This window comes from Podarcis liolepis (assembly GCF_965112155.1).
Source record: "Podarcis liolepis genome assembly, chromosome: 14".
Classification (NCBI taxonomy): domain Eukaryota; kingdom Metazoa; phylum Chordata; class Lepidosauria; order Squamata; family Lacertidae; genus Podarcis; species Podarcis liolepis.
In genome coordinates this window covers 32,659,236-32,673,209 of record NC_139569.1, presented here as the reverse complement: position 1 = coordinate 32,673,209, position 13,974 = coordinate 32,659,236, and the positions used below count along the sequence as shown (strand labels likewise).

The 13,974-nt window shown below is 44.6% G+C and overlaps 1 protein-coding gene across 1 annotated transcript in view; it reads left to right on the top strand.

Annotated features, from left to right (window-relative positions):
• IGF1R (insulin like growth factor 1 receptor) overlaps positions 1-13,974 on the top strand; it is a 180,889-nt gene that overhangs the window by 118,507 nt on the left and 48,408 nt on the right. Inside the window, exons 3-4 of the mRNA XM_083474988.1 lie at positions 5,389-5,698; positions 8,532-8,677. Of these exons, the coding sequence (XP_083331114.1) occupies positions 5,389-5,698; positions 8,532-8,677 (456 nt within the window). The remainder of the gene's footprint in view (positions 1-5,388; positions 5,699-8,531; positions 8,678-13,974) is intronic.

Below are 13,974 nucleotides of genomic sequence, written 5' to 3'. Positions count from 1 at the left end.
TATTTCAACCAGTCACCCCAGTCAACCAATTGAAAGCAAGGCAATTAATTGGCAAGTTTTGTAAAGCTTAATTCGATTAGGGTCTGTATGTATTAGTACAAGTCTCAAATGTAACTCCCCCAACCAGATGTTGTTAATTCTGGAAATGTAAGTGGTAACAGGAGGGAGGAACTGCTATGTGGGAAGATCCTCAGAATATCTTGGAAGCCTCCGTTGGATAAGAGTGGCTCTGGTAGGATGTAAACAGGGAACATATGGTGGTTCCTGAAATGAATTTGGGTCAAATGTAATTCTTGGATGGTAGACAGCATGCCCTGAGTTTGCTGTTGGGACTCTCTCGGGTTCAGCAGAATCTTTCTATGCTCTTTGCAAGTGCAAGCAGTTGTGTGCAAACTCTGGAGTTTAAAGCAAGAGCAGATAATTGCTTGCAGTTCTTAGCACCCATGACAGTGAGAATAAAAAGCTATAAATAAGGACCTAGCAGGCGATTACTCCTTCCCCACCCTGTTCTCCCCTGACCACCACCTTCTTCAAGAAATCTTCTAATTGTGGTTTAATTATCAGGAAGCAAAAGGAAGCCATTCAGTGTTCTCATGTTTGGTGTTATGACACTTTCCTCCTGTGAGTTCCTCCTCACAGAAATGTCATGTCTTTTATCCCTCCCACCCCCTCTCTTTCTTTATTAAGCTGCTCCGGTGAAGAAGAGGATTTACCCAGTGAGGCAGGAGGACGACAGGGAGTATGCAAAGTTAGGCCACAATTCAGAGCATTCATTTAAAGCCCTATGGTACCACTTCAAACCATCATGGCACCCCCAAAAGAATTTTGGGAAATGTAGTCTGTTAAGAGTACTGAGATTTAGTAGGAGACACCATTTCCCTCACAGAACTACGCTTCCCACAATTCCCTGTGAAGAGGGATTGATTGTTAAACCACTCTGGGAAATGTAGTTCTCAGGGTGGTATGATAGTAACTTTGTATGTTTGATGTGTGACTGTTGTTTAGAACTAGAGGAGGATCTTGGAAAACTCCTCAAGAAAGCAATGGCTATTGCTTTGCGCCACGTTGGGACATGCTGCTACTTGCAACTGAATGAATATGTATAATTTCACAAGCTCGATTTGCATTTCAACTAGGTCCATGAATCATCAGAAATGGGTGTGGGCATGTGAGGGAGGGAAAGGAAGAGAGAGATGTCCCACTTGTCTTCCTACCCCTTCACTCTACACCCCCACCCTGCATTCCTCTTTCTCTTAGCAAGCCAATGTAGGACAGAGTCATTGGGCTTGGCCCACAGAGACACTGGTTCAAAATCGGGCTAAGCCACAAATCAGTAGCCTTAGGGCAGAATTGTTTTATGGCATGCAGTCCAACCCTGTGTGCATTACCCCAAAATGTCTGCCATTTCCCCACTTGCTGTTCTGTCTTGCAGGGTGGTTATACACATTCCTAAGGTCGTGTACATCAAGCAATTAAGACGAGTCGCCAACCTTTTTCAGCTAATAGGAACATTTGGAATTTCCTCCTCCATCCCTACATTGGGAATTTTGAGACGGTGCTGTGGATGCCAGTCAAAATGGCTGTCCCTGGGGGGGGGGGCATAGCATAGCACAAAATGGCTGCCCTGAAGACGTAGCATAATCGATATCACATCTAAAAGAGCAGAAAAAGTAACAAGGCCACAAATGGTGTGGGAATTCCTGCCCCTCGGTCAGCTATCCCATGAATGGTGGGATGGGGAGGCTTTTTCCATCTGTCCTTTGTTCAGAAGAGGGTAGGCATCCAATCCTGGCATCCCGTTAAATGTGGACATATTTAAGGGTTGTGTGTGTTCAGTGTAGGAGAGGCCCATTCAGTACAAACAGGAACTGTGTAGGCAGAGCAGATAGCCTCTCATATATTGTGGATTTTTGAAGGGATATTTAACAGACCTTCGACTGGGCACTATAGGTGGTACTATTGGGCATCCTGGCACCCATAGGTGCCATGTTGATAACCTCTGACTTAAGACGTTTAAAATGCACCGAATGAATACAATAATATGTTCTGAAGGGCAATTTCTGCAGGATGATGTCAAGCAGGTAGTTAGAAAACACATTTTAAAAGCCTCTTCCAAGATTTAATACGAGTTACTATTTCCAAATTCCCCTGTTTGTGAGCAAAATCAGGCATGTTCATATACACAGCTCATATACAAATGCATAGTCATATACAAATGCTAGTCACCTTCTGAATTCCCTTCTTGAGACAAAAGTTTTGCTGAATTACTCAATTGGATGGGGATTTGTTTTAATTTGGGGGTTTGTGGGAAGGATAGGGCTTGGCGAGAGCAAAGGGAAGACTTGACTATCATTTTACAAGAAAGGGAAGAATATTTCTTTTAAAAACTAAAAAGAAAAAAGAAAAAACCACCACACTTGGCAACTCTGTGTCTGCCCGCGTGCGACTGGCACCCTGCCAATCTTGGCGGAGGCTGTGGCCTTCGCTTGCCAGGCGTCTTACGCTGCTGGCTACGTTTCTTCATTCCCTCCAACTGACTGTTTATTCACCTGATTGTTCCGTTTCAGCCTTGGTGAAGTCATGGCGACCTTTTGAGGCATTCCAGAAAACTTGGTGTATTTGCTCTGTTATGCTTCAACAAATAATTTACAGAGAGGTCTTCCCACGACACAGTCTTATGTACAAAAGGCAGTAGTATGGTCCCCCTAATACTGAAACTGCCCCCTTTTTTCTTTTAATGAATTTTCTTTTTTTAGGAATGTGATAAATTGATTCATTTGTATGTTTGCCCTTCTCTCTCTCCTCAGAGTCTCAAGGCAGAGAGGACTCTCTTTATAAACAAAGCAAAACTATATACAACAATAAAAGAGGAAAAGCATCCCATTTATTTATTTATAATGCATTTATAGCCAAATATTGCTCAAGGCGCTGTACATGGACCTCTCTCTCCCCTCCCCCTCCATTTAATCTCCACAACAATCCTCTCAGGTAGGTTAGATGGAGAGGCCGTGACTAACCTTAGGTCACCCAGAGAGCTACATGGCCAGGTGAACCTTGGTCTCTTACATCCTAGTCCAAAAACGAACCAATACACTAAGTTAATCTCACATACATTTCAAAATAACTTTTTTTTCTTTTGCATTTTCCATTCCTAGCTATGCTTTCTCTGAACTATTTTTTTTATAACACGAGTAGCCTACTCCAACATCTGAAGTATTAAATTGTCTTTTTTACACAAGCTGTTAACTGACTCTGCTTGATAATTATCACCACTGGCAATTAATCAAGCTCAGTTCCCTGATTTTTCTGCTCTGTCGGTTTGCAGGTACTTTCCCATGCTTTACCATATAATAGCCTTGTGATGTTCCAAAGTTGCAGAGTCTGGATCTTATTCCTATTAGGGGGACTTTCAAATCACCTGTTACTTAAGCCTTCTAAGTAGAGATAGAATGGCTTCACAATAAAATAAATATTTCAAGGCACACATTAAAAAGCATATTTTTGAAGAGAGTGTGAAGACGAAGACTGGTGGTCTAAAGTTAACACAAATGGGCTTCAGTTCCGCTGAAGAGCTGTGTGCAGACGGTCCCAGGTTCATTCCCTGGGAGGTGCTGGAAATGTTCACTCTCTGAAATGCTGGGGAAAGTTGCAGGAGATTGCTCATGTCCTGCTTGTAGTCTTTCCACAAAGATCTGGTTCGCCGTTGTGGAAAGCAGGATGCTGTGCTAGATGGGGCTTTTGGTCTGATCTAGTAAGGACTCCCTCATGTACTTAAAATGATAAAAGGACAAAAATCGAGGCCGGGAAACCAGAGGGGCTCGATATAAACGCAGCTTGTGTTAGAAACAGCCTGTTCTGGTTGTATTGTAGCTTTTTATGCTTTCTGAAACAAGAGCGATGCAGGAGAACCTTGTGTAACTGTGCTGTTCAGCTCATTGATGCCAGATTAGTTTGGTGTTGATGGTGTGGATGACCCATGCAGTGTTGTAGCTTTTTGTTTTTATTTGCAAATCACCCTAAATAAGTGTGCATCAAGGTACATAATATTTTAGGTACCACAAGCTGAGCTGTAAAGGCATGGTATACATGCATGTGTCTGCGGCTTTGCTTGATATCCTTGTGTAAACGGGAAATCTTGTTACCATACTAAATCTTACGTTTTGGCACTCGTGGGGAGCAGCAATCCATCTGCTTGCAAGACGCGCTGTCTGGAGCTGCTAATGAAATCCCTTAATAGCCTTGGAGACTTCTAATATTTACGTACACTGAGCTGAGGCGCAGCCCACTCCAGGCTAGCAAATCTGGCATCCAAGCAGAGAGCCTTTATGATGTCAGGTTAACACCGGTTGACTTATTTAAACTACTCGTTCAAAGTAATACTTCGAATGATCATTTACTATCTTTAGCTGAAGACAAAAATAAGAAAACTCGCAGCCGCCTGTGGCTAAGGCTGCTGTGATGTCATGCAGTGTTCGCTAACAACTCTGAACTGCTTGAGCGGGGAAATGTCAGCAAAGGAATGTTGATAGGCTGTGTAACTTCTGTGAGGCAAGTGAAAGGGTAGGAACTGTAGCGCAGCGTTCAGACTCCTGCTTTGCAAGCCGAAGGTTCCTAGGTTCTTTCCTCGACAAGTCTAGCCAAAAGGACATGGGGACACAGGGAGCTAGCTGCCTTAACACCACATCAGACTGTTGGTCCATCTACCTCAGCCCTGTCCATGTGGGCTGGTAGAGGGTCACTAGGGTTTCAGAGAGAGGACTGGGGCCTTCTGCATGCAAAGCAGATGCTCTGTCATTGAACTATAAAACATTTGTGATTGTAACTTTGTTTTAAAACTCTTTTAAAGTATTTGCTGTTGTACGCATGTCTTGTAATACTTTTTTTAAAAAATTGTCTAGCCATTCTGTCTCTAGCAGTAGAGGAATGGACTATGAATCAATCAATAAATATGTCTGATAATGCAGAATTTAAACTGATAATTTGGGGGTTGTGCTTCGCCAGTGGTGCCCTTTGCCGCCTAAGGGCTGCATTTCCTTCTGGGCAGCCTTCCACGGGCCATGTACCAGTGGTGGGCAGGGCCAAAGGTTATAGTCATAGATGTACAGTAGACTAGCTTCTGCACTCACACACTGCTCTCTAGCCCTCATCCAGATAAGCAAGAGGCATTATCAGAATTCAAGCGAGGCAAAAATTACTCTAGGTGTGAAACTTGTCTCATGGGGGGGTGGACTGGGGAAAGCTGGGGGGACAGTTAGAGAGCCCCAGAGGACTGCATTCAGCTCCTGGGCCTGAGATTCCCCACCCTGTGCTGTGCCATTGTTTGGGTTGCGTTTATGCCTTATAATGTGCCCCTTATTTATGCTGCTTTGCTCTTTTTCCTCCTTGCAGTGTGTCCCAGCTCATGTGGCAAACATGCTTGTACTGACCAAAATGAATGTTGCCACCCGGAATGCTTGGGAAGCTGTACGGCCCCAAACAACAACTCGGCATGTGTGGCTTGTCGCAACTACTACCACGATGGGACCTGCGTCGCCACCTGCCCGCTCAACACGTACAAGTTTGAGGGCTGGCGCTGCATCACGAAGGAGGCCTGCTCCAAAGTGGCCTTGGAACACTTCGAATATGATAGCTTTGTGATTCATGACGATGCGTGTGTGTCCGACTGTCCTCCTGGATTTGTGCGCAATGATACTCAAAGGTAACACATACAGACATTGCAAGTTGCTGTACTCTTTGGGAAACAGAGTTGGAGAAAGGCTATTCAGATATGGAGGATATTGCAGTAGAGCATCTGTCCCATTTTCTAATATTTCATTAACAATGCAGTACCTCTTTTATTATGGAAGTGTGGCTTTTTGACCAATGTACCAACTATGGGATGTGGGTGGCGCTGTGGGTTAAACCACAGAGCCTAGGACTAGAAGTGCCATTTGCTAAGGGTGCTGAGAATTGTTAGGATCAGAAGGTCAGCGGTTCGAATCCCCGCGACGGGGTGCGCTCCCGTTGCTCGGTCCCTGCTCCTGCCAACCTAGCAGTTTGAAAGCATGTCAAAGTGCAAGTAGATAAATAGGTACCTCTCCGGCGGGAAGGTAAACGGCGTTTCTGTGCGCTGCTCTGGTTTGCCAGAAGCGGTTTAGTCATGCTGGCCACATGACCCGGAAGCTGTATAGCGGCTCCCTCGGCCAGTAAAGCGAGATGAGCGCCGCAACCCCAGAGTCGTTCGCGACTGGACCTAATGGTCAGGAGTCCCTTTACCAACTATTTATGTGCGGACCAGGGGTGGCCCATCCCGTTTAGCTGCCTGAGGCGAAACAGAAAGGTGCCACGCTGTGCTTGCACTGCACACCCACACCCCTTGCCACCCCTCTCGAAGCCTCGCTTACTGGGGTTGCGTGGCTACTGCTTCTGGGTTCTGACGAGGTCACATGACAGATTTTTGTCACAGACCTCTGGAGGTCTCTGTGATTTTGCAGGATTCTCGCGAGATCTCTCTGGGAGCCACTGCAGCCACTTGGGCAGTGGAGGTGGGCCTGGAGACACCACTTGAATTCTGCCACCTGAGATGGCTGTGTCAGCCCTCGTTGATGGGCAGGTGTGTGCACAGAAACCAAACTTTTTTATTGCAGGAACATAACAGGGTTGGAGTAAGATGAGGGTCTTTTGTTATTTCCCTGGGAAAGAGGGTTTGACTGTTAAACCACCTTAACGAACTTCATCTCTCTGAGGAGGAGAAGGGGAGGGGATTCCTAACAACTATCAGCACCCTTAAAAACACTACAACTCCCAGGATTCTTTGGAGGAATCTATGACTGTTAAAAGCAATATAGTAGTGCTTTATAAGTGTGTTGTGCCCATGAGGCAAGTTGAACAATCCATGGACAGGTATTCTTCCACTGCAGACCAACTTATTGTGTGCAGACTACTTCCTCTGCATTGCAGTCAATGAGTAATGAAAATCTGTGTGAACTTGCCCCTAAATCCCTTTAGCATTGTAGCATGTGTTTCGTTTTTAAACCTTTGGCCAAAGAGCTTGGGTGACAAATTTCGGAGGGATGACCATGTTAGTCTGTTGCAGCAAAAAGAGACAGACTAACTTAATGGGTCAGAAGTGGGCCCAGAATCTTACTTTGTTGAGTGCAAGACAAATAAAACTTTGGCATTCTCCTGAGAGGATGGTTATATAAATAAAGACCACCCTTCCTCTTGAACTTTTTTTTTTTAAAGAAGTTCTGTGGAGTGTTTGCCTTTATTTGTTCAGCAATTTCATTTCCTGTTGACATCTGACTTCTCATGTTTTTTTAATGTTAATTTATCCAAACAAACCTTCCTCTGCCCCCCCCAAAGAGTTCCTAGTTTATATACAGGTGCAAAGTACTGATCTTTGCCCCTAATTTAGAAACCCAGTGTTTACTGGGAAAAGCTTTTTCCTTGCTGCCTCTGACTACTTGAGTTTTCAGGTGATTAAAAACACTCATAAAAAGCATAAGCCTCTTTATCTGAGCCTCTGTGTGGTAATGGAGAAGATGGGAAGTGGTGAATTGAAAGCCAATGAAATTTGTAGTGTCCCCTCCTGCCTTCACCGCTTGCCTTCCCATGATTAGCACTAATAGCTGCAAGGGAAGGGGTGATAATTATTGGCATGTTTACTTTTAATGGTTTCTGGCATGTACCAACAGGGCCATGTACTGAGAGTGCTTGAAATAAGTGTGAGGCTCAATCAATCATTGGGTTGTTTTTGTTTTTGATTGTGTATTCTTTGTTTCTATGTTATAAGCTGCAGGTATAGGGCGGTATACAAATTTAATAAATAAATAAATTGGTATGCTGCTTTTCGAAAGTTCAAACCATGCTCAAGGTGGCTTACAACATATAAAACATTACATAATTCCAAATGTAGCAATAGTAGTCAGAAACAATAAACAAAACTTCAAGTACACAACCAGATTGGACAATTTCCACATAAACCATAAGATCTGAAATAAAAGTTACAAAAAATTAACAGCAACAACACGCCCACACCCACCACCCTGCAGCGCTGCCTCCTAAACAATGCCTCAGCCCAAGATTCTGTTCAGCAGCCTCAGCTTTTGTAGCTGGAGTCAGTCAGGTCCCCACCTTCCAGGCCAGGTGGGGAAAGGCCTGCAAGGCAGGGAGCAGTTCTTCCAGGACTTACAGGCAGTGACTGGAAAAGTGCATCTTATAGCCATGATAGCTATATTACCTTCATGACTAAAAACTGGCGGCTTACGAGAAGGTGACCCTCTATAAAGAGGAGAAAGATTGAAAGTTTTCAAATATGTGGACTTCTTGCCATATATTTGAATGTTCCACCACTTCCTCCTCCCCCTTCCTCTCTCCTCCCTCATTAAATGTGCACACAGAACATAATTGTTTTGATTTATTATGGTTTATCTTGTGTTGTTTGACTATTGTTTTGTTTTTCCTTCTTGGGGAAGTTCAATTAAAAAAAACCTATTGATTGAAAAATGGCAGGTTTTTGCTGATTATTTGTTGCCCTTCTCTCCTGACAGCATGTTCTGCAGCCCTTGCGAAGGACCCTGCCCCAAGGTGTGCTCCTTTGAAAAGACGATAACCATTGACTCTGTCACGTCAGCAGAGTTGTTACAAGGATGCACAGAAATCAAAGGGAGCCTCGTTATCAACATCCGCCGTGGAAGTAAGAAACAGTTTCTGTTCACTTGCTTGCTTGCACATGTTTATTTGTGTGTTCGTGTTTAATCACCATCACTCCTCTTTTTCTAGAAAATATAGGTGCAGGAACTCACCACGAGCTTCTCCCTTGCTCTCTTAGAATGGCAGTGGCGCCTACCTGAGAGGTGCCGGAACTGAGCTCCTGTGAGCTCTGGCTGAAAAAACACTACAATTGTTTGAGAAACGTCTCCATTTTGGATACCTTACAAATAATGCAAGCTTCTTAAAAAAAAAAAAAAGTTTCCCCTTTTTAATGGTTTGTTTTTATTTTGTCTTGTTTATAAAAAGCAGCAAGCTTTTGCAGAAAGATGGTAAAGTGGTCCTTTAAAAGAAATGGAATAATGCTTGCTTGGTAGAATGCAGGCCATTTGGGAGAGCTACTTGCTAAAGCAGGTATAGGGAGGGAGGGAGGAGAGGAAGCATCCTCTGCCTTCAAACAGTCGGCAGACCGCAGGCAAGTTGAGTCTCCTGCCCTCTCCATTGGCATGGACTTCCCCCTTTCATCTCTGCGTTACAACACCTCCTGCCTCACCAGCAGAGTTTCTCTAATAATTACAGGGACTTCCCGCCTTCCTCCATTGCATCAGTAAGGAAAATGAGAAGATTCCACTTGCCTGGAGCGCCTTAGCCAAATGGCCAGGGAGAATATTTAGCATTTCCATTTGGATTGTTATTGGGAGCCCGAAATCTGCAAGATTGCTTATGGGCAACTTTTCAGCTTGTAACAAAGTTTCTAGCTCTCATGAGTGGTAGAATGTTTTGGTAATCTCATGAATCGTATTGTATTTTAACTTTTAATGTATTGCTTATATATTCAAAGCTTGCTTACTTTCGTTTATTTTTAAAATTGTCTAGGCCAGTGCAGTAAATTTGATGATGATGATGAAAAACTACATTGTGCTTATCTTTCCTGGTCCACCTCTCAGTTTATTTGGCTTCCCACCATGAATATAAGTATTTGGAAGTTTGATTGCTGGAACAGAATAAAATGTGTATGGGAAGCTTACACACACACACACACACACACACACACACACACACGTACGTACGCCAATAGGCTAAATCCACATACTTCTTACAGTTGAATTTTGTATTAGTTTGATCAGGGTAGAATGGCCTTCACCAAAGTACTCTATAGGTGCCTACAAATCCCATACATCCCAGCCACCATTAGAACTCAGTGGTTTCTGACAATGGAAATTTTAGTCCAAAACATCCAGAGGGCACCAGATTGGGGAAGGCTGGAATAGAATATACTGTACAGAGTGTGGAGAGGAGCTCTTTTGTTCCACAATTGTTCAGACAATTACTGCCTCTTCTTAGATAAGGGAAATGAATTCACAGTATGACCTTGAAGGAGGGGATACTGAGAAAGGACCACATTCACAACCATATATTTAAAGCACCATGATACCACTTTAAACAGCTGTAGCTTCCTCCAAAGGATTCTGGGAGCTGTAGTTTGTTAAGGGTTTTATAATAGTTTAGGCTGGCCATATTTCAAAAAGTAAAATTCCTGACACCCCCTTTCTTTTGAAAGAAAGAAAGGACACATTTTCCTAACTCTTTCTTTCTTTCTTTCTTTCTTTCTTTCTTTCTTTCTTTCTTTCTTTCTTTCTTTCTTTCCTTCCTTCCTTCCTTCCTTCCTTCCTTCCTTCCTTCCTTCCTTCCTTCCTTTTCCCCACAGGGGAAAGGGGGCAGTGGCACAGCCTCCTCCCCAAACCCCCCCCCAGTGTCTTCAAGGGCTGCTTCTTCCTCCTCTTCCTCCTCCTCTTCTTCTTCTTCCACCAGGAAGAAAAGAAATGGAGATTCCCTTTTGAGGTCCTGCCCCTGCTTTGGGATGTGGGACTGAGCAAGTAGCTCCCAAGCAAGTAGCCACAGGCGCCCTGTTCCCTTTTAGCCGGGCTCCTTGCCTCCTGCTCTGCATCCTGGAAAGGGGAGTGATTGTCCCCCTCAAGGCAGCAGCTGCTGCAGCTTTGAGAAGGTAATGCAGCGGCTCTTGAGAGAGGAGGAAGGCAGGGACAGGATAACTGAGTTGTCTTTATTTTCCTCTCTGGGCGGCTGGTGGGTGCTCAGGGCTGCTCTTGCCCTCTTTCCACCGTCTTCCATGCTCCTCTCCCCCTCAGTTAGGGCTGTTGCACGTGGGAAGGCATGGGGCGCAAGCGTGCTTTGGGTCTCCCACGTAATGGGAGATATTCTTTTCATTGCTCAGTGGGGTGGGGGACCAGAAATAAACCCCACGTTGCCATATGTACGGGAAATTCCGGACATCTCTTAAAATTCAATCCCCCCCCCCCAAGGACATCATTTTAGGCATCAAATTTCATGGCATGTCTGGAATTTTCTGGACGTATGGCAAGCCTAGAACCGATTCTCATCCCAGAGCTGCAATTCCCAGAGCTCTCTGTGAAAATTGGATAGATTGCTAAACCACACTGGGAATTGCATAACTGGGAGGGGAATAAGAATCTCCTACCAACTCTCAGCACCCTTAACAAACTATAGCTCCCAGAATTCTTTGGGGGGGGAGCCATGACTGTTTAAAAGCGGTATCATAGTACTTTGAATGTCGGGTTTAAATATGGCCTATGTCTTCAAATCAAATATGGGAACAAAGAGCTGCTGCTGTTTAGAAGCTTGTCGTGTTTCTTTTCCCCCCTTGTTTCTTTTTTAGTTTTTTTTTAAAGTAAGGGTGCATTTTAATGTTGGCACCTCCTTTCGTAGAGACGTTGGGTGGCACGTCTGTGGATTAAGGTATTTGCCCACTGGCAAAGTTTTTCCTGCAGTGTACATGATGCCCTCTTTAAATACTGGCGCCGAAGCTTCCATTCCTGCCCTCCCTGGTGCCATGAGCTGGCCTCACCAAGTACATGTCTTAACAGAATACAAGTGCTTAGTTAACGATTCGTCGGGGTAGTGAATCATACTCTGGGAAGATTCCAACCAATGCTAAACTTTAAAAAGTGTTACTCTTCTTCTCTTTCTTGAAATGTGTGCTTTGTCTTTATTATAAACAAGCAAGGAAGAATCCAGAGAGGAACACTATAATTTTGTCTGTTGCATTGAGCCACATTTCTGCTAGATATTTAAAGGCACCACGATACCACTATAAAGTGGTGGATTCTCTCAAAGAATGATGGGAGCTGCAGTTTGTTAAAGCTGCTGAGAATTGTTAGAAGACTGCAGCTTTCCTCACAGAACTACACTTCCCAGAGTTCCCTGAGAAGAACGATTGGTTGTTAAACCACTCTGGGAACTGTAGTTCTGGGAGGGGAATAAAGGTAAAGGGGCCCCTGACCATTAGGTCCAGTCGTGACCGACTCTGGGGTTGCGGCGCTCATCTCGCTTCCGGGTCATGTGGCCAGCATGACTAAGCCACTTTTGGTGAACCAGAGCAGCGCACGGAAATGCCGTTTACCTTCCCGCCGGAGCGGTACCTATTGATCTACTTGCACTTTGACGTGCTTTCGAACTGCTAGGTTGGCAGGAGCAGGGACCGAGGAACGGGAGCTCACCCCGTCGCGGTTTTGATCCTAACAATTCTCAGCACCCTTAGCAAATGGCAATTCCCATAATTCTTTGGGGGAGCCATGACTGATTTTAAATATATGGTTTGGATGTAGCCTGAGTTCAGCAAGGAACTGTTTTGTGGCTAGTGGAGACAGTTCACTGAGGGTGCCTAGGGTATTGTCCCACTAAACTCATTGTGCTCTCAGTCCAACTCTACAACTCTATGATACTGTGGCCTGCCTGTCTTTTTAATTGCCACTACCAGTTCAAGGGTTGACCTTAGTCTCAGGGTTGCCCTTGTAGAACTCAGTAGGGAGGGGTGTGGGGAGAAAACAAGAATTGGTTGATGCTGACCATCATTGGTTCTGGCTCCACCTACTGCTTGGCTCTCTGCCTCCTGCCCTACCAGCCCCAATGGGATCCAGCCTCCACTGATTACAACTTTGCTTCCCTCTGATAGCATTTTCACACCTTTCAAAACAGAACTTTAATTCTGCCTCATGTTGACTGTTAAGTTAGCTCATCGTTTGTCTTAACTGGATCTGCAAGAACAAAATGTCCAAGATAAGAGAGGCAGTTAAAAGCTATAATTTTGGGGGGGAGGGGGGTGACATTCCTTTTGGCCTGAGTCATGATACAGCCCCAGAAATACCATAATTCTTTCCCTCTATTTATTTCCCTAAAGCAAAACTTGTGGGAAACCTAAACCTTGCGCTCAAGGAAGTGATAAGCAGCTTTCTTAAAATGTGCTGTAGAGAATCTGTACTCCATTCAGTCTCCTGTTATAAACATGGACCTACTATGCTCCGTATCCTAATGGTACAGGAATAAGGAGGGCTAGTCTGGATGTCAGCTTTGAGTCCAGGCCTATGGTTTTATGGAATTCTGTAGAAAGAGAGGCTACTAAAGCGGTCCAACCAGTCTCTTCGTTAAATTAATAGCTGTAGGATATCTCTTTGCATGACTAAAGAGTACAGGCAACTAGTTGCCATAGAAACTACTGTGCTGGAGATGTATCCAGAAGGCAGGCCTTGCCCTGCCTCTTGCCCTAGCTGGAGGTGGTATCCCTGGTATGTGTAGGAGAAAAATAAACCTGGGCTAGTCTGATGTGGGCCTGGAGGTGGGCAGACACAGCATCCACAGCTATTGCTTTCAGGGGCCTAAAAACCTAATGAGGAAACAAATGCTACAGTCATACCTTGGGTTGAAGTAGCTTCAAGTTGAGTATTTTCGGGTTGCACCCCGCAGTGACCCGGAAGTAACAGAACACATTACTTCCGGGTTTCGCCGCACGCATAGACGCACATGACATCACGCGCATGCGCGGAAGTGGCGAATCGCAACCCGCAAATGCGGGTTGCGTTCGCTTCAGGATGTGAATGTATTGGCACATTTATGACCTGAATCGTCTTTCGTTCTGCTTGTATGTACTGTATGTGTAAATAAAACCATATCTCACAAAGAGAGCACAGTCTCCAGTGAACTTTATTCCAAGGAAACAAAACCTGGAGCATGCTCTGGCACCCCTGAAATCTCTCGTTTCTCAGAGATTTTTGGGGTGTGTGTGTGAGGGTGACACTAATTTATTTGGAAATCCAAACACTCCTTTGGAGAGTTATCTAGTTGAAGCTTTCTTAGCACAGGGAGTCTGTTGGGGCTTTATCAGAAGGGTTGAGACAGTGGAAATCCTACTATTCCAAATTACCCAATGAAGCTAAGTTGTTCTGGCAGTCCTGGACCTACTTCCAAAGG